Source organism: Podarcis melisellensis (assembly GCF_964234715.1).
Source record: "Podarcis melisellensis genome assembly, chromosome: 3".
NCBI lineage: Eukaryota > Metazoa > Chordata > Lepidosauria > Squamata > Lacertidae > Podarcis > Podarcis melisellensis.
Genome location: NC_138530.1, coordinates 55,428,789 through 55,449,247, shown reverse-complemented (window position 1 = coordinate 55,449,247; position 20,459 = coordinate 55,428,789). Strand labels below are relative to the sequence as shown.

Below are 20,459 nucleotides of genomic sequence, written 5' to 3'. Positions count from 1 at the left end.
CAGTAAAATAAGCTCTCGTACATAGAATCATAAGAGTTGGAAGAGACCACAAGGGCCATCGAGTCCAACCCCCTGCCAAGCAGGAAACACCATCAGAGTACTCCTGACATATGGTTGTCAAGCCTCTGCTTAAAGACCTCCAAAGAAGGAGACTCCACCACACTCCTTGGCAGCAAATTCCACTGTCGAACAGCTCTTACTGTCAGGAAGTTCTTCCTAATGTTTAGGTGGAATCTTCTTTCTTGTAGTTTGGAACCATTGCTCCGTGTCCGCTTCTCTGGAGCAGCAGAAAACAACCTTTCTCCCTCCTCTATGTGACATCCTTTTATATATTTGAACATGGCTATCATATCACCCCTTAACCTCCTCTTCTCCAGGCTAAACATGCCCAGCTCCCTTAGCCGTTCCTCATAAGGCATCGTTTCCAGGCCTTTGACCATTTTGGTTGCCCTCCTCTGGACACGTTCCAGTTTGTCAGTGTCCTTCTTGAACTGTGGTGCCCAGAACTGGACACAGTACTCCAGGTGAGGTCTGACCAGAGCAGAATACAGTGGCACTATTACTTCCCTTGATCTAGATGCTATACTCCTATTGATGCAGCCCAGAATGGCATTGGCTTTTTTAGCTGCCGCATCACACTGTTGGCATACCAGACAGAGCTTAAAATGCTCCCACTCTCTGATAAGTTCTTGATTTCTAAGTATGGTGAAATGTTCTCTCTAGCTGCATGTGTAATATCTTTCAAGGAACTCTTTGTTATGAGAGGATTAAAAAACACAGTTCTTGTTCTTATTGCTCAGGGCAATTTTCCTTTCTAAAAATCTAGACCAGGAATTGGGAACCTCAGGGCCAGAGGTCAAATGTGACCCTCTAAGCCTATTTGTCCCTAGTGACTCTTCATTGGGCCTGAACTGTGATGTACATATGGCTAGCTTGCCATGGTGTAAGTGACTGCCTCCCTCATTGTATGGAGTTCTGTCCATGCAGAAATGTACTTGTCTCTAGTTATTTGTGTGCTGTAACAAACATAGTGCTGGTATTATTTATAAAGTTAAATTTATTTTTCAGCATAGAGACAGACAAATATTTAAGTATTTACAAGTATATAGGCAGGAGAAGCATCTTGGATTTGAAGAAAAGTAAAGGGATAACTGGCCATCAGGATATTTGCCCAGGAATAAAATGGGGGCATGATAAACAGTATTGTTTCAGCAGTTATGAAGACCAGAGTGGTTATTAATCCCAGTCACATCCAATGCTTTGAAAATAATTAGAGAAAACTTGGTCAATAAATATTTCAAACCGCAAATACAAGGGTATTATTGCGTATTTAGCAAAAAATGCATTTCATATCCATTGTCATTCAACAGTAAAGTTCTAAAAGCTTTTGTAAGGCATGAAGTCTGAATACATTAAAACAAAAGCTCATTTCTTAAAACAAATTTATTCTACTGAACTTTCAAAACCTAATTCCACTTTCTGTCCAGATGCTACACTCTCCATCCCTTTAAAACAAATTGAATTTAATTTTTTTTGGTGAATACCCTTTTTAAAACAGCAGGTAGGACATTTGGAATAGCAAATTCATTTTTAAAAAATTTAAAAGCATCTAACCCACTGGAAAAGTTCCAAAATACATTTATGTTTTCATTCTTTTAAAAAAATGGTTTTAAACAAGTCACTTCTTTCTTTCATATTCACTCTTTTGGACTTCCAAATCAGGTTCCATGGTACAACAGCCGCAGCCTGTCCCTCAGTTCAAATCAAAGCCTGCGTAAATTTTGTTTGCTTTTTTTGGTACCAGGAAGGGGTCCTGATTTGAAAGAGGGCTTCAAAGACTTTCCACTTGAGCAGTCCTTGGCACTATGGTAGCTGCATAAGCACTTTGTGCAAAAGTCAAAACCACAGCCTTCACGGATACATGTTGCCCTCTGCAGATGGGAATCATACTTAGCAGGTGAACCACAGTAGCTGCAGACTTTCAGGCTTTCAGTGTTTTTCAAAGTCATGGCAACCTGTTGAGCAAAATAAAATATTTTTTAAAAGGATTTTACTTTCGTAAACATCTCCCTGAATCAAAATGAAGCTCATTTAAATACACACCATGTTTTTACAGCTTGCTTGCCCTTCTAAAAAGAATTTAAGGCTTCCCCTACTTCAAATTCTATTGTCAAAAGATACAGCCTGTTAAACAGTTCAATGTTGCTCGCTTAATCTGGCTTCACAAGGTTTGTACTGTATAAGAATAACTGGCACATGATATGGGTCCATTGTACTTGAAATTATTACTAACAATGTGGCATCACCAGAAGCCACTCAGAATTAAAAGCACTTTACCTCGGAAAACTGTGTGTACCGGCTGTAGGAGGAAGAGCTCTGGTTGTCCACCTTGATTCTGGATGCTTTTTTAGAGTTTTGTGCAGCTGATACTTTCTGAACGTGAGTTAACGGTTCTCTACAAAGAGTGTATTCCCTTGTATCACCCTGTCTGGAGGCCTTCAAGCTGTTATTCTGCCAAGAAAATAATGTTTATTAGAAGACTGCGGATTAAAAAAGAATGTAAAGTGCTATTTATCAGTTAGTATACACACACGTCGGAACCTGCTTTTGTATTCAGGGAGTAAAGAAACAAAAGCAGAATAAGGAAATTTAGCCGATACTTCGGAGACGTCTTCCTTCTATTTTCTGGCACTATTCCTACAAACGACTATCTACTATCTGACCAATAGATGGCTCAACACCTTTGCCAAATTCTCAGGAATTTTCATGAATAAAAGACCCATGGTGTAGAACAGGCCATGCTAACTCACAGCTTGTATCAGCCCTCCAGGTGGCATATGGCCCAATAGCCTCCAAATGTGTCTTTGGGGACCTTATTAAAAATTAGATCCTCAAGTGTTTTTTGCTTTTGGAACTTCCAAAGAGAGCTATACAAATATGGATTGGCTGGCAGGCTACTAAATGTATTTGTAGGCCAATTTCTTCCCCAAATTTATTTGCAAGACTGGAACCAGGGCTTCAAAAAAAAAAATCTATTTCATGGACTGCCAGTAGCAACAGCCACTGGCCACATTCACAATCCAATCTTGGCTTAATAAGCTGAGATATGTTTGAGGTTCATAGAAGTATAGAGTTGGAAGGAACCACAGGGACCATCTAGTCCAACTCCCTGCAATGCAGGAATCTTTTTGTCCAATGTGCATGCATCCAGATACAGCACCTTTATGTAAGCATGCATGCATGACAGGAAGCCTCTGTCTGTCATATATTTCTATTCCAACTGAACTGGAAACTATGGTTAATATCGCCCAAACAAACCAGGTTCTGGAAACCAGCTTTAAGCTACCTTTCATATTCTGACTTGTTTAGAAGCCATTATCTGCCATTTCCTAGTTTGGACATAATGGGAAACTAATTAATTGCTGCTTCCTAGATTGTATGTTTGCAAAGCGCTGTGTGTCGTTGTATGAAGTTTCGGAATATCTCAGATGATTAAAACAAGATTTGATTGTACAGGCATTGCCACTGGCAACCCAGCATATAGACTCCTGGCATGCTTTGCTGCTTGCACAATTGGTGGTGCAAAACAGCTGCATGCAAAGCTGACCAAGGCCCAGCCCTTACTCTTGAGCCTTGCCACATATATTAATCAGGCCCTACCAAGTTATCTGGCACAAATAAAAGCAGGCTAACAAATCCAGCCAAAACTTGTGGGCCTGAGAAAACGAGCAAGTTACCTTTACAGGAGGGGTGTATATACCTTTTCAGCCCAATGGCCAACATGTCAGTGGTGGGTGGGGCCAGAGGCAAAATTGGGTGGAGCAACAAATCCAAATTGTGCCTTTGTACAGTAGACTAGTTCCTATGCATGTACCTCTCTACCCTCATAGAAGGAAGAGGCATCATCAGAATTCATGGAGGCATTTCAGCCATGCATGAAGACTTGGGAGTACAAAGGAGAGCCTGTGAGGTGTGTGCCCTGGACCAGACAGAGCCTGAGGTTCTCTACCTCTGCTTTTTAGTTTGTGTTAGCAATCAGAGGCTTGCAACAGAAATAATAGAACCCCCTGCCCCAGTTCCTAGATTTGTAGGTGCTTCAATAATAAAAACAGGACTTAGAATGGGGGAAAGTAGAGATTCTTACCAAAGTCAATTTCAGTGCTTTGTTATACATCTGGAAAGCCCACTTGTCATCTTGTATAATTTTTTTCCACGTAGTGCTCACTTTAGCCACACTGTTGTGAAAAAAACCCATCAGTTATATTCAGAAAATAAGATCAAATCCTGTTGCTTAACCAAGTAAACAATTCTACCTACAGATACCTTCAAGGCACCATTTATAAACCTTTCCATTATTATAAATCTATAGGCAACCTCAGTGCAGAGCTGTACATTCATCTCCCTCCTATGCCCTTTTAGAAAGGACGTGCAAGTTTCAAAAGTGTCCACTCTAAGCTTAGCGCAGCATAGAAGTTCATATTCTATTTTGAATAGTTCGAAATGAAATAAAGGAAAGCAGAAATGATAAATGATAAAGGGTTCTAACATCTACAAATATAAAATTGTTTTCCCTACCAATTCCTTAACAAATTAAATTGAATGGGTAACATCCAATGTCATGTGAACAGACTTCCCCTTCCTCGCCTCATATGCTCAGAGGGTCTTCCAATCCTCCAGAGTATATTTTGGAGTTTGGTGCAACTGCAAAGGTGAATAGAAAGAGGAATCCTGTTGCATAACCAACAGGTCTCTTCTACTGATTGGATGTCACCCAACGAAGGTCATTCTGAGATATTAATATTTATTGCCAAAGCACTGGGAACAGACAGTAAAAGAGAATATTTGCACAATATTTCATATGGGTATGCTAGCTGACACATGTGTTGTCTTCATGCAGTATTCGTCCACGAGGAAAATTAGTGCACTAAAAATGGTCTCTTAAGCTTGACCTTATAATTCAGCTTAATGTACAAACACCATATTAAATGAACTCACTTTATCAAGTCCATATAGCTGAGATGTTTTAAGATACTTGCTAGTAGATGACTGAACTTTCCATGGAACAGCTCACCAAGAATGTCTAATTTATCTAGTCCCATTTTTTTGCCAATTAGATTCCTAAATTCCATGTTTTGCTTGGAAACAATCTTATCTAAGACAAGAGCCCATGTCTTTGGATTTCTTCTACTAGTTTTTTTCAAAGTTGAGCAGACAAGTTCTTCAAAATGGAGGACTGGAAGCAAATTTTTTCTTTGATTAAGATGGTGATTTGGTGTATTATTGATGTTTCCTGCCAAAGGCATGCTATCATCGTGGACAGTAGATTCGTGCTGATTGCCCAACAAAGAGGAATACCCACTGTCCTCATTTCCATTGTCCATTTCACTGACACTCTGAAAATGCCTCCACAATATTTCTTGGTTTTCTTTGTTGTTATGTACAGGTTCCTCGCCACTTTGGATGCTGATACTTTTGGGACTTCCATTGTGCAGGTCACTGTAGAAAACCTTCTGATAGTCTTTATTGCAGTCTTTACAAAAGTCTTTATCATAATTAGCAATACAGAGCTCTTCTGATCTTTTCTCTGTTCCACCTGGTTTTAATGGTGAATGTCCACAGTGAACATAGTAACAATTAACATCACGTTTCATTTTCAAAGTGGTTTGTTTTTAAATATTGTCAGAATTGTATCTAAAACAAAAATAAAGAGACATTAGCCTTAAAATTATTTCAGAAGACAATCTGGAAGCATTGTTGAAGGGTTGTTCATTTGTTTTAAAACATTTAATTCAACACTTTCATGTTAATATAAAATTACGCAGCAGAAATATAGGGCTTTTTATACATGTGATTATTTCTTACTGTTTATAGACAGCTCGCTTTAATACAAATGAACAAAATAACTTACAAAACACATTTTACAAGGCATTTTACCTCCAGCAAAGATGAGGATAAACTGCCAAACTAAAAATTATTTACTCTGCATAGACATATTGTATGCCAGGTATGGAGCAACTTGGAAAGCTATAAAAGGAGGGCTACAAAATGGCAGATCAGGATAGATGGCCCTGAACTGGCATGTTTGTCCAATTCCCTGCTGTATAGTTAAAGCATTATCAATCACATTTCCAGCTGGGTCCTGGGGAAATAATGGTTCTACTTTCTGAAGGGTTATTAGGGGTTTCCCCTTCACTCAGAATGCTGCTAGGGAAAGGTCAGGAGAAATAGCCTTTCTCCAAGGCAAGGCAGTCATGGAACCTAGTGGTGGCTTAAAAAAATGCAGCTATGGTGCATTAAGCACACCCCAGTCCTTTTCTCAAGCACCCTTCAACAGTGAGGTAGTTTATAAAGTGAAGGCGGTGGGGAAATCTAGATGCTGTTTTGTGCATTACACCCTAAAAGGCAGTATATATGCTGTGGGGGGGGAAATATATTCAGATGTGAGGGAAGATTGCCTCACACTGCCGTCCCCAAAGGAACAATGAGAAAAAGCCCCCCACCCCCAATATCAAGGTGAATGGCATTTTCTGTCTATCTGGACTCACCCAACAACCCACCCCTATTCGTTGGTTAGAGCAGTCCAAAATCGCTGTTATTTCTCTTCAGCCCGCTGCCATCTCTGAGGGGTTGGGGAGGCGCCTTCTCAAGGAGCGCGGGAGATGGGAGAATGGACATGGGAGGCCCGCCCTGCCTGGTTTTCCCCTTAATAAATGTATGTCTTTCTCGGGGGGGGGGGAGAAGATATTAAGTCGCACCTCCGACCCCCCACCTCCCTCCAATTCAAGGCTCGAGCACGCGCTTAATGGCTGCTCCCACCCTGGCGGGCTCCAGATTACAGAAGCGAGGGAGGCGCAAACCCGCCCGCGCCCTGCAGAAATGGTGCCCACCAGGCCTCCCAAGGCAGGAGAAATGAGAGGTTGCGGGGCGAGGTGGAGGAAAGGATCTCGGGTGGGTGGAAGAGGCCATTCAGTGTTTTTTCCCGGGCTCCCCAATCCATACCCCACGTGCGCTGTAAGGCACAAATGGGTGGGGGGAGGTGGTTGGCCGGGGTGGGGGAGAAGCCCACCCCCTGAGCAGATCGCGGGATAATAAACGAGTTCAGTAAACGGAGACGAGCCAAGGGGGTAAAGGGGATCATCATTTCCCGCACTTTAAAGGAGCTCCCCGTCCACTACGCGGGAGAGCGACGCAGGGCTTCTCCCGCCGGCGGGACTCCTTTCCAGCGTCAGTTCCCTTTTATTGGGGAGAAGAGGGGGAAATATGGACTTTTTCATCCCATCCATACCAAGCTGGATCCTAATCCCTTCCCATCCATTCCTACCAGGCGTTCTTGGGGGGATTTGGGCCCCCCACGTCGCCCCCTCCCCAAAGAGGGCATTGCAGCCTTGCAGGCGCCTCTTTCATCCCTGCTTCCCTCCCCTGTACCTGGAACGGAGGAGTCGATGCACTTCTACGTTTTCCTTCCTAGGTTTTCCTTCCCTTTTCTTCTTCCTCCGTCCTTTTCCCTAACGGGGCTCTTCCTCGGCGCTGCTTCCCCAGCCGCCACTAGCCCGCTTGCCTGCTCTGGGCGGAATTTCTTTGCCGGGTACTTTTAAAAACTTTGAATCTGGTATCCAAAACTAGAGGAGCCAATGGGGAGCCAGCGCTGAAGCTCGGCGGCCAATACGGGGAAAGGGAGAGGCGGAGGCCAATGCCCGCTCGCGAGAGGCGGAGCTGCCGTTGGGGGTGGTTTTCCCTCTCTCTCTCTCTCTCGCCTGCCAAGAGGTTTTAAAGGCTGAGGGCGCGAGCCTGTGCTACTCGGGGCCTTGAGGTGGCGGGGCGGGGGAAAGGCGTGCCCATCCCCCGCCCCTCCCGCGCGCGCGCTGTCTTTCACGAGCTTTGGAGGGAGACGCGTTGGAGCGCGGGAGAGGTTGTGGCGCCTGCCCACGATTTCGAAAGAGCTCGCGCTCTCCTTCCCCGGGCCATTCTATTGGTCAGAGTCTGGCGCCCAGCCCTGGGCTCCTGCGCGTTCAGGAGACACCATTCGGGCCTGGCGGGCTCTCCGCCTCTTCAGACCTCTTGCCACGATAGTATAGTATTAGGATAACTGAGGAGGAGGAGGAGGAGACACGTAACACTGTACCGCCTCTTAGACATGTTCCATCTCCCCCGGCCTGCGGTTTTTAATATAACAGGTACAGGAAACTGCTATATAATTAAGTCTCCTTCTTAAAACTCGAGCTTTCACAATCCCGAGTATGATTAACTTGGCAGCAAGTCTTACTAGATTTCCTAAATTAATTGGGTTCTTATAACACAGACAAGAAACAGTGACCAGAAACTGACCTGGGAGTATTTCCTTCTATGATACCTGATTTCGGGGGGGGGGGCAGCGGGGGCGGGCTGGAGTGGATGGGTTTAAGGAAGGAGGCAGACTTCATTGTTCAGCTTCTCAGGTATTTTATTTTATACAGCCTACTAGTTTTAAGCGCTGCTGCTGAAAACAAATCCCAAAGCTAAACCTTTTCACAGAATTAGGATGTAGCTTTAAGTCTAAGCAAGTTTGGAATTAAAGCCACAGCTTGCTCCAATATATTCATCTTTAAAAAGCACGTTAGTAACAGTAATGATTCCACTTTGTTGGCCTCCTACACCTCCACTGATGAAAGCGTGGAATTGTAGTGTTGGGACTATGAGGGTCATCTAGTCCAACCCCCTGCACTGCAGAGGGTTTTCCTGTAAACAAGGCTTGGGCTATTATCTTTAATTGGAAGCCCCCATGTATTCAGGAGCAGAAGCAGGTTTAAGCTGCAAGTATAGGAGTACCTTCTATTCAATGCAGTAGTGCTTCTGATACAGTATTCTAATGGTGCAATCATGTCTTGCTGCAGTGGTCTTGGACAATGAAGCCCAATATTTAGTTTAATCTCTCTTGAAACTTCCCCAGCTACCTGATGGAAATTGCTCCCATTTCCGAATCAAGGACAGCTTGGTGAAGCCTTATCAAAGGTATAAACATTATGAAATTGCATTACACTTAATTTTGTTATTACCATTATTGTACAATAATAGAATACAATAATTCTACAATAGTAGAATTGGAGAAATTATGCTAGTAGACCTCAGTTTAAAGCTACAGAAGGTAATAAGATTCCTTCTGCCATGTCTACCCCATTTTCCACTGGTTTTAGTGAAAGTTGAATGCACCAAGGCTCTTTCCAGGTCATCAGTTTGCAGCAGTTTTATGTTTGTTGCAAAATATATTAATACATTCCCACAGCTATCAAGAGTGTTAACTGTGTGGGACTAGGAATGTACCATTACCCCATCTTGCCCCCCTCCCCAAACACATCAGTTACAAAAGCAGCAGGGGAGTGCATGAAAGGCACTTGGTACAATCCTAGATAGATGCACTAAGTAATAATTGTGACAGCTATACTTTCCTATCCAACTTTTAGAAGACCAGCTCTTAACAATTTTTATTAGCTTGTTCATAGAGCCTGAGAGCTATCCATAGATTCATTCAACAAATATCATGAATAAACACATAACACTTCATGCCTCTGAAGTGTTTATGCAAATCTTTACATATAAATAGCAAACACCAACACATTACCTTTGCCTCCAGTTACAAAACTATCAGTGTTGAATGAAAATCAATGCAATACTTTGTTGTTGTTTTTTTAAAAAACAGAGTTAGCAAGAAATACTGGCCCTTAGATAAGATTATCTGCTAGACTGGAGTAGGGTATAATAGATAGTATGGATCTTTCTGCCACAAATTTTAGTACCAAAAGGATACATTATTTCCCCTCTATGTCTAAGCATAAGGCAGCATATATAGGATACTTGTGCAGAGAGAAGAGTCCTATGCATAAGTCCCATTGAATTCCATAAGACTTACTCCCAGGTTAAGTGTGAATAGGACTGATCCTAAAACTGATCTTAAACACAGTTGCAAGAAAGAAATGTTTTATTGAATTCAGAGACTTGCCTTTGGATAATCGTGTTTAGGATCACACTGTAAATATGCAGCATATTGGTTGAGATTCTCCTAAGTAAAAATATTAATATCACATTTAAATGTTTTATGATCAATAAAGAGCCAAGGCATCTTTCAGCAATACACAAGCTAATATTCCAACAAAGAACAATAAAAATACTTGGAAAATCTTTTACAGCAAATCAGCATATGAAATAAAATACTATGAAGTTGTTTTTCCAGAAGCAAATGAACTTCATATTTCAAGAATTTATTATTTAAACCTAACAAAAACTTGTGCTTCTGAGATAGGCACAGTCCTCCCTGAAATTCATTTTACTACAGCACGACAGTAGCTTCACTGCAGAAATGCTTTCTCAGCTTTTAGGACATTCAGGTAGAAATGATTATCTTAAATCAAGTAGTTTTAACTACCCTCACTTAATACAGCAACATAATTTTAATTTGGGTAATCTATCCTTTATTTTCGCCACTTGTAGACCCATAATTTTGTTGTGGCCTATAGATGAAACAAATTAAGATTACCGTTTTATAGCCGTCATCTCATGTTTTCCTAAATTGTAAAATTACAATTTAGACTCAATTTCTTTGGACATAATTGTAAAATTACAATTTAGACATAATTTCTTTGGACATAATTGTAAAATTACAATTTAGACATAATTTCTTTGGACATAATTTCATTATCCCATGTTGAGAAATTATCACTACAGATAGCGGTTTTGTTTATGCCTTTTTAAAGGAAACAAGTCCTTATATGTAGATGCTTCTTTCCTTGAAACAGTGAGGCAGATGCTTTAACTTGCCTCTTTCAAGCATGCACGCTCCAGTTATTTAGTTGTAGTGATGCAACAGGAAGACGTAGGCAGGAAAGAAATATGGGAATTACATTTAGGGTAGGTTTTCATCTTTTCTCAGTGATTAGAAAATAAATCTTATCACTGAGAACAGTCCTATGAAAGGTAAGGAGAAAGAGCATACTGCCCCAACAAAAAAAGACCAGGACTCTACCCTACCTTTGATGTAATCATGCCAAGTGATAGAATTAGCTGTCTTGAGGGCAAGGAGTCAGGCTCTTCCACTGGATTTAATTGTTACAAACTGCCTTCGGGGCAGGGCGGTAAGGAAGGCAGCCGAACAGAAAGGGAGGGCATCTTTGAATCCTTCTGCCTTTGTGCTGTAAGCCATGATTCTTGAATCTTATAAATAAAAACAAGCCACCTATAACAGGGGTTGGCAACCTAAGGCCCGGGGGCCGGATGCGACCCAATCGCCTTCTCAATCCGGTCCGCGGACGGTCCAGGAATCAGCGTGTTTTTACATGAGTAGAATGTGTCCTTTTATTTCAAATGCATCTCTGGGTTATTTGTGGGGCCTGCCTGGTGTTTTCACATGAGTAGAATGCGTGCTTTTATTTAAAATGCATCTCGGGGTGATTTGTGGGGCATAGAATTCGTTTACCTCCCCCCCCCCCAGAATATAGTCCGGCCCACCACATGGTCTGAGGGACAGTGGACCGGCCCACGGCTGAAAAAGGTTGCTGACCCCTGACCTATAACAACTACCAAGGACAGAAAAGTATTTCTGAGCAAAGGAAAGCTATCTCAGTAAGGCTCTCTATGTGGTGTTTTAAAACAGGTGTGTTTAAAAAAACAAACAAACATAAAAGCCCACACATTTCTTACCAGAGAGCTTATGTTAGAGTGTGTACAAGTGGTAAGAGATTGATCCTACTGCACTGTGAAAAGGGTAAAATGCTAATTTGTGTACATCATTTTTATCTTGGCTTTAACATTATAAAGAGTGCTATCACTGGCCTTATATATTGAAAGATAAGAGTGCAAGAAACTGAATTCTCAAGTTAAAGATTGTCGTAACGCTAGTCCTCTCTTAGTGCAAAGCTTTTCCAATTGGTCCCAAGGAATCTCTTGGGACTCACTTTTCAACCCTATGATGTCCTTGCATATCTGGGACTCCCAAAATGTTTCATTGTTTCGCAACTGGCTCTAATTCCCCCCCCCCCCCTGAATAATAACAAGCAGGGAATGAAATGTAAAAGCTGTATGAAATACCGTATTGGTACATGTGCAAAGAACTTTAAAAGTCCCGCAACCCCCAGCAGTATGGCTGTATTCTGTTACAGGATGATGCAAGAGAATAATCACAGAAGCCTACTGAACTGCTGGGATAAATCTCCAAAGAGAATGTCAGACTGTTGCTAACAAAATCACTGGATCAGAATTTCCTAACTTCAAAAAAGTTACTTGATCTTCTGTGAGACATTTACAAATCACTATTAGATTACCTCAGCCCGAAACATGCAGAAGATATTGCTACAGGAATGTGTGCAGGGGTGTGTTTTCTTATTAGTAGCTGATTTTTTAAAATGAGAACTATCAAAATAAATTCTTCTTGAAAGCTTTCTACTGCAAGGTTGTACACAGGAAAGTAAAGTCAGGGGGCAATATCCAACAATAATTGGTTTGTGCAATGGAGCTTCCCCTTCATGCATGCCCGCCCCCCAAATCTGGTCCAGAGGGTTTGGGAAAGCCCAAAGGCAGATTAAGTGGGGCACAAAGAAAGGAAGTTCTGTTTAACAGACAGACATCCTTGTGCTAATGGGACAACTTTGTTGGATGTCCCCCGACATTTCCATCCCTATTTAACAAATTCCTGTCAACTCACTGTAGATAGAATTTCAGAGCAGATTATCCAGTGGAGTTTTTTTCACAGCACAGTCACAGGTGTGAAAAGCACAGAAAAGGAACTCCATATATAGAAAGCTAATTTGATCGGAGTTTGCCTCAGTGCAAGGAGTTAAACAGTCCACTGGAAAGCTGTGAAGATGATCTTGGACCTCTGCAGCTAGGAAGAGTAGAGCATTTGAGTCTGTCCTTTTAAAGACTTGCCATATAAAGCAAGGACTTTTATTCTTTTCAAACCAGCCATTAGGCAATTGCCTGTGAACCATAGGCTCCTCATTTCCTCTAGATTTCTGGGTTACGAGATAGCAGCTAAAATACCAGAGACCTAGACTCTTCCTTCTGTTTGAAGGCAGGTTCTAGGGAATAGCCAATGTGATGCCCTTCAGCCATTGTTATATTCCAACTCCCATCATTCCTGGTCAGCTTGGCCAGTGGTCATGGATGATAGAAAATGAGGTCCAGCTGGCTACCTCTAGGCAGGCTCTAAGGTTCTAAAGTTCCCAGTCAAATTTCCATGCGTGGTGGAAAACTAGAACATGTAAGTATGGGGTGACCAGCTATTTAGACAGCAGGATGGAAAGTGTAACAGTGTTCTCTTTACTCATGGGATACATGTGCACAACTGAGCCAAAGGATTCAACACAAGTAGGCTCAGATTTTAAAGAAGTTTCATTTAACATAACAGAGGGGCAACCAGCAAAAGCCCAATCCTCTGATTTGCTATGGCAGCACAGCTGTTAGAATCTTATGTATAATTTTCTAACAATGTCACGATAAATCCAAATTTACATGTGGTGACAAATCCAAGTGCCACTGAAAACAATAGAATTTCTTCCAGGTTTTAGATTAAGGTATCAACATTGTAATAACTTAATACATTATGTTAGCTTTCCTATTGCACTGAATGATTTTCGCTGTAAAAAAGCTATTCATTGTCAGTGTGTTCTCAATTTCTTGCCCACCTCTGAAGAGTAGAGCACCAGCGCCTACTCAAAAATCTGTCTCAAGTGTCAATTTGCTTAGCACCATCATAGCTGTCTGCTTCAAGAAGCAATTTGAGAATGCTAACTTCACCCTTTTTCACAGAAAAGAGAGATATTTCAGTGTCAGGTAGGCCCAAAGCTAGCAGATGCAGCAAGCTAGTTGGTTGCATTCTGTACCTGTGGGGCAGATCATCTCAGCCTGGTTGGATCACTTTCAGAAATAACTTCCAATACAGTCTCATAATCAGCATATTCTCTTAGGGACTTTATCATGTCATCTAGCAGTTCCTCCCCCAACATGAACCTTTCAATGTCATGCACTGATCTGCTTATTCTGTGATCAGTAACACGATCCTGGGGAAAGTTGTAGGTTCTGATTTTCTCCGACCTTCCTCTGGACCCAGTCTAATCAGAAAAAGAAAAAATTGATCAGGGTTTATATATATATATATATATATATATATATATATATATATATACCTAATCCTTTACAGAGTTAACATAACCAAAAAGACCCAGAAGATAAGCCCTCACCCTGAATAGCTTACACTCTAAATTGCTTGAGCAAAATAAATAAATGTAGTGTAACAGGAGAGGCTTATAGCTCTCTCCATTATGCTTACATCTAAAAAGGAACTACTGTAAATAGGAGAAACAGAACATGTGTAGTAGTGCATCTCTTATAACATTTCCTGCTTCTGACAAATTGAGGCATCACTTCTCTCAGCCAGTCAAACTTTTAAAGGGAACAGGAGGGAGAGGAGATGCACTTGGAGGTGCCTTGGGCTCTCAGAGACACCTTGCCAGAATATGAAGAAAACAAGAGCATGCTGCATCTAGTTCCTTGGCGACTAACTGGGTTATTGTACCATGAACAAGAGCTCAGATACATGCATGGATTGGACTGAAAACATATTAAAGATGCAATTGTATGGCATCAAGACTTAACAAGAAAAGCACTATAGGAAACTTATTTTCCCTGCACAAATACACTAACAACTACACCACACCTTCTCTGCCCAAGGTGCTACCAGAAGAACTGTGAAGGCAGTTTCCTCGCCTTCTGAACACAGCTATAAAAGTCGGGGTGCACACTAATAAGTACTGTCATTAGTTTCAGTGCTACACTTAAGGGTATTAACAGACCTGCTGGTAAGCTTTATGCTCACTTTATTTTATTTTATTTTAAGTGAGGTGTTAACTGTTAAATTACTCTACTTCACTGTGCTGTTTAAGAAACTTATTTTTTCTCCACCACACAATGCCTATTAAAATTCCAAGCTTCATGCTGTAGATGTCTTCTTTGTGCCCTCCAGCCCAATTATATCATCAGCTCATGCCTTCTCATCATGTTTGATGTACGTACTTGTCCCAGTAGAACTTAAACTCAAGTTTCCAGGCACAGATGAAGAGCAAATTAAACATTACCTGAATCTTTCTAGCAATTTCTGTTTTTCTGGTCTCTTCTTCAAGTTTGATACTGTATAGCTTTGCACGAAGGATCTTCATAGCCTTTTCTTTATTTTTTATTTGAGATCTTTCCTGCTGACACTCAGACACAACACCTGCAGCAGCAAGAAAAATGATGTCAGTCAAAAACAAAACAAAGAGCGCTAAGGGAAGGATGAAGGGCAACTTCCAAGGAGCACAGTGAGATATGACAAGCAATTTAAGTTACACAACTGCTAGTTTCTGAACTCAGGGCTTGGGGAAGTATATGCTACTGTAATGGCAGCAATGTGAAGCCTGATGATTACCAAGATAGCAAAACGAAAGCATAAGCTCGAGTGGGAACAGAGCACTGTTCCTAGGGCCCATCATCCCCGACTATGCTGACAAGAACTGGAATCCAAAAGGATCTGGATACTCAAAGATTAGTCAACCCTGCACTAGAAGCAGGAAGTCTGGTAGGCATTTAGCCCCAAACAGAAAAAAAACAAATACATTGCTATGCTATGTTTCAATTAAAGCAGAAAAGAGGGAAGGCACTGAGGACTGGAAAAGAGAAATGGGAAAAGCTAAATATTAAGTAGATTTGTAAGAAAGGAAGGACCTTGCTGTGATTATGCTTTACTTCCGGTAGGTTATTCAGAAGGTACACTGTCTGTTGCAAATAGCATCAAAAGAGGTTAAATGTGGAAACACAAACCCTTTGCACTGTTAACTATAACTAATTACCACATACTCCAGGAATTCAAATACTATCTGCAGAATTCACACTTATGGTTGGTAAAAACTGTAGTTCAAAGTGAAAATTCATGTAGAGGCCACTGATAATGGTGGCTTTTTAAAAAAATAGATTAAGGTATCACTGAATTCACAGGTTAACACCACATTTATTACCTATACATGCAAAAGTCTTGAATATGAATGGAAAAATTATGTATTTGTGGATGTGTTAGTCACCCAAATATACTTGTTGGAGAAGCAGTACTGGTGGCAAACCTAGGTTTTCTGACATGTATATATGAAGTTGCCTTACAATGAGTGTCACTCAGTTAGGTGGACCCAACACCTCCCCATTCCATGAATCTCCCTGGCACAAAGCTAACTTGCTCAAGGTCTGTTTTTTTAACACCTTATGTAATTAAGGTGTTCTCAGAGCTTTCTCTAGGGTAGTGATCCCTGGTGGGTAATGCAAAGTCAATACTAGCTTAGATTAGCTTCAACCAGAGCCAGGGCCTTTTCAACACTGGCTCTGGCCTGGTGGAACGCTCTGCCTCATGAGACCAGGGCCCTGCAGGATCTGATTTCTTTCCGCAGGGCCTGTAAGAAAGAGTTGTTCCGCCTGGCCTTTGGCTTGGAGCCAATTTGATTCCCTCCCCCCCTTTCTTTTTCCTTTTTCCTTTCTCCTCCTGTGATGAGGCTGCATTTTAATGTTTCAATATTTTAATGTTGTATTTTAATCTTGTTTTTAAGTTGTATTCATTCAACTTGTTTTTATTATTGCTTGTTAGCCGCCCTGAGCCCGGCCTTGGCTGGGGAGGGCGGGGTATAAATAAAAATTATTATATTATTATTATTGCTTCTCTACATTATGCTGCATGGGTTGGTCAGCAGATGGCTTCTTCCATGGGTCAACATCTCTGGGCCAAACACCTTCATCTAGCAGTGGTAATGTGTGCAGGCTTTTTGTGATCTCTGCATTCTGCAAGCCATTTACTTCCCTCTGGTGGCTTGTCCAGTTCTCATTTTTAAGGGCATTTGCTGCCTATATCCATGCTTTTTCTACTGTCTCCCTCTCACACACCACCTGCTTCCCACCTACACACTATTAACTACTTCCTTCCCACCTCTCCGTCTCCTCAGGTTCTTGTGTCCTGTTTCCTCCACCTCACCCCGTGCTCAGGTTATTGGTTTATTTTCCAGCCACCAGCCCCTCACTTCCAGTTAATTCCACCCCACCATTTCTCCAGTCTTCTAGCCTGTCTGCAGCTTCCTAGTACCTGTGTATTATGTCCTTGGCAGGCACAGAGGTCTGCAGCCACTCAGAGGTGGCCCAACAATGGTAGTAAGAAGGGGAGAGCAACAGTGACCCCTGACACTGAATGAGACATCTCAGGCCATCGACTGACTGGCAGCAGTATCCACACTGACTCCTGGAATCTTCTGCCTACATAGCATTTGTACTACTACTAAGCCATACTCCCCACCTCCCACCCCACATTGTTTCTGTAAATCATAATATGAAGAAACAGATTTCATCAAGGCAGAAAGAAAGCTGTAATGTACCTGTGGGAATATGGACTATTCTTACAGCGCTATCGGTTTTATTAACATGCTGACCACCAGCTCCACTGGCTCGTTTAGTTTCAATACGCAAGTCTTTAGGATTAATTGTCAAATTTATCTGCAATGTGAAAGAGACACACTCAACTTATGCTTTGTAAATGAACAGCAGATAATTCTATTTACAAATCATTCTTATTTAAAATGACAAAGCAAGTTTTTCACTGACACCTGGGGCACCCACCACCCTTTAAAACACTCTTCCGAAACAATAAGCTGCCTTCTGCGGAGAACTATGTACACCACCTAGAGCTGCTTGGCAGAAAGATGGATTATAAATGAAATAATCAAGTAATAAAATAAGTAATTATTCTGAGCATAGTAAGTCTGCATAAAAGAGCATATCTGAAAGCAGAATATTTGAGCACCTACTTAGAATCATAGAATTGTAGCGTTGAAAAGGGACCTTAGCGCCATCTAGCCCTGCAACTCTGCAACTGTATCATACCTCATCTGGTTGTGGTAAAATTGCTACAGTCATTGTGCTGGTGTGAATGCGTCCTTGCTTTTCTGTCTTAGGCACTCTCTGGACACGATGTACGCCCCCTTCAAACTTCATCTGTTTATACGTGTCGAGGCCTCCTATAACAGCAGATGCATGTCTCAAACCACCTTCAATAAAAATAAAAATGCACTGTAACTGTATAGTACAATCCATTTGGAAAAGTTCACTGAAGGATTTATATTGTGACTGATTAATTTAAGCTTACAACCAGAGTTTGTATTTTGTTCTTAATTTTTGCCCCGTTCCTAGAAAGTTTATAAATAACCGGATATACTGATAACAAACTTGTGTGTTATTGAGTTAAAGGGGGTATCACCATGCTAAGGAGAACCCCAAGGTTGGCAGAAGTAGAAAAATTCATCAGCATAAAGAACCTAAGATGCCCACCACCCACCCCATGTCACCCTCAAATAAAGCCAAACCATTAAGGACTGAACGTGAACAGCAGCCAAAGAATGCTGAGTGTCTGTTGGAGTAGTAAAGGCAGAAAACCAGCAGAAGAAAGGGAATGGAACATCCTGAAAGAAGAAAGAACTGGCTGGAACACCAAATAGGAGCATTCCACACCACAGTATTTTGTTGGGGGTCCCACTCATGTATATTATTGCTTTTACACTGATTACGTTCAAACAGTCATCTCTGATCTTATTAACCAGACATGTTCATGCCCATGGTTTGTGCCTTTGCCTGCACATTCAGCCCCTTAACGCCACAACGATCAAACCAGGAAGTTTCCAATTAATCACAGTTTTCTGCCTCCAACACTCTTCTGGTCCATTCCTTAGTGCAATCAGCCTATCATAGCCAACCTATGAAAATTCTCATTAATTCATATAATATTCCTATAAACTAGGTCATTATTATAACCAACATATAATAGGGTAAGGAACTGGCCCTCCAGTTGTTGTTGGGTCTAATTGGATGCAATTTCTTCAGCAGAGTATTCTAAGAGGGTTACTGAAGGCAGCTTCACACTGTTTTTATGCTACTATTTTCATTTTACTCATGTGGTTGTCATACACAAGAGTGCATGCATCTTTAAACACTAGGTGCATACTGGGCAAACCTCTACAAGATTCCTAGACATGCTTGCTGGATTTCAATGATATATAACCATTCATACTCCAACACTCTCGTTTAGCAGCAGAAAAAATAAGATGTCCCCTGCAGCCATGTCATGTGTAGGGTGACACCGGTCTATGCACTGGTTACTTACCTATATCACTGGAAGCATAATCCAGAACTTCAAAATTCCACTTTTTATATGCAGCATACTGTTGATACATATCAAACATCTCTGCTGTGAACAGCATTGCTTCCTGCCCTCCAACTCCAGCAGTCACTTCCATGATGAGATCACTTCTATCTGTTTCTTCTGAAGGAATCAAAAGCAATACAATCTGTAACGAAAAAAGGATGCCTTTCTACCCAAATAAAATCTTCAGCCAATAGTATCCGATCACATACCTTGCTGGAACACATGCAATAAGAACAATAATCAATATATATATATACAGTTGTACCTTGGTTCTCGAACAGAATCCGTTTGAGAAATCCGTTCGACTCCCGAAACCGTTAGAAAACCAAGGCGCGGCTTCCGATTGGTTGCAGAAACCAGAAGGACATTCGGCTTCCAAAAAGTGTTAGAAAAGTCACTTCTGGTTTTCTATCGTTCGGGAGCCGAAATGTAACCAGTTCCATGCGTTCAGCAATATGAAAATAATACTGCATATCATATTCCACTCTGGAATTATTCCCACAATGAAAAGCAATGTTTTAAATAAAATGAATTTAAAAAGGAAGCAATGTACCTGGTGTTTCAATTCTGCTATCTCTTCCTGACAGGAAACAGCTTCTTTTTCCGCCAGCTTCCGCAAATCTTCATGTTCATCTAGAATACAGCTATTGTTAGCAAATAATGCCTGTAACGATAATACAACTAAAATACCCGGCCCCTGTACAAGAATTTCAATGCACTAAATGCAAGTACTAATAGCGTTACATGACGGCGAGATGGGATGGTCCCTGCAGGAGAGAACCAAGCCCGGGAAGACTCGCCTCTCTCCCTCTGGTGCAGGCGGTGTGGCAGCCACCACTGAAGCTGCGGCTTAGGGCAACGAGCGCCAAGCGGGCTGTGGCTACGGAGTCTGCCGAGGCGGCCTCACCTTCCTGCGCCAGGCGCTCCGTGTCGCGCAGCTCCTGCTCCTTCTCCCGCAGGAGGCGAATCCGCGCTGCCAAGTCTGGCCAGGAAGCCCCGCGAAGCAGCCCCGGTTCCTCCTGCTGCCGCTCCAGGAAGCGCTGCAGCGCCGGCAGCTCGAACAGCTCGCGGAAACCAGCCTGGCTGCTGGAGGAGCGGCGAGGTGCCGTCGCCTCCCACCGCCCCGGCGCGAGGGCAACGGCGAGCGGCGAAGAAGAAGAGGCGCGCGACCTCCACCTCCGCTGCTGCTGCTGCAGCCGCCGCCACAACAGACTGCGCGCAACACTCCGCCACATGC

General features: G+C 42.1%; 2 protein-coding genes and 2 long non-coding RNA genes across 6 annotated transcripts; 1 reads left to right on the top strand and 3 right to left on the bottom strand.

Annotated features, from left to right (window-relative positions):
* Positions 1–1,039: 1,039 nt before the first annotated feature.
* Positions 1,040–7,715, bottom strand: FBXO5 (F-box protein 5). Of its 2 annotated transcripts, none has more exons than XM_081905212.1 (5): positions 7,426–7,715; positions 4,996–5,691; positions 4,145–4,235; positions 2,338–2,511; positions 1,040–2,015 (listed from the first exon to the last, which is right to left on the bottom strand). In XM_081905212.1, exons 2-5 carry the CDS (start codon positions 5,649–5,651, stop codon positions 1,764–1,766), a joined length of 1,173 nt encoding a protein of 390 aa, XP_081761338.1. In that variant the 5' UTR covers positions 5,652–5,691; positions 7,426–7,715; the 3' UTR covers positions 1,040–1,763. The 2 variants fall into 2 exon arrangements, with proteins under 2 accessions (XP_081761338.1, XP_081761339.1); XM_081905213.1 differs by lacking the exon at positions 7,426–7,715 and adding an exon at positions 6,558–6,961.
* A 149-nt stretch (positions 7,716–7,864) lies between these two features.
* LOC309366556 lies at positions 7,865–18,074 on the top strand. Its single transcript, XR_014166774.1, has 3 exons — positions 7,865–8,174; positions 8,927–8,988; positions 17,979–18,074. It is a non-coding gene; the product is annotated as an uncharacterized lncRNA (long non-coding RNA).
* On the bottom strand, positions 9,935–10,734 carry LOC309366567. Its single transcript, XR_014166791.1, has 2 exons — positions 10,633–10,734; positions 9,935–10,535 (listed from the first exon to the last, which is right to left on the bottom strand). It is a non-coding gene; the product is annotated as an uncharacterized lncRNA (long non-coding RNA).
* On the bottom strand, positions 13,264–20,457 carry MTRF1L (mitochondrial translation release factor 1 like; the record flags this gene model as incomplete). 2 transcript variants are annotated; one of them, XM_081905211.1, is made up of 8 exons in its annotated part: positions 13,264–13,762; positions 13,848–14,075; positions 15,099–15,235; positions 17,403–17,520; positions 17,908–18,071; positions 19,181–19,364; positions 19,776–19,855; positions 20,130–20,457. In XM_081905211.1, 7 exons carry the CDS (start codon positions 20,455–20,457, stop codon positions 13,860–13,862), a joined length of 1,227 nt encoding a protein of 408 aa, XP_081761337.1. In that variant the 3' UTR covers positions 13,264–13,762; positions 13,848–13,859. The 2 variants fall into 2 exon arrangements, with proteins under 2 accessions (XP_081761337.1, XP_081761336.1); XM_081905210.1 differs by having other exon boundaries at positions 13,264–14,075.
* Between the last annotated feature and the right edge of the window lie 2 nt (positions 20,458–20,459).

What these genes read in the sequence shown, in the direction of transcription:
- FBXO5 (XM_081905212.1), bottom strand. Translation starts at nt 5,651, where the DNA reads ATGAAACGTGATGTTAATTGTTACTATGTTCACTGTGGACATTCACCA. An exon ending in AGCTATATGGACTTGATAAA is followed by an intron (nt 4,236 to 4,995) that starts GTGAGTTCATTT and finishes TTTTCACAACAG; the next exon opens with TGTGGCTAAAGTGAGCACTA. An exon ending in GGTACACACAGTTTTCCGAG is followed by an intron (nt 2,016 to 2,337) that starts GTAAAGTGCTTT and finishes TTTGCTCAACAG; the next exon opens with GTTGCCATGACTTTGAAAAA.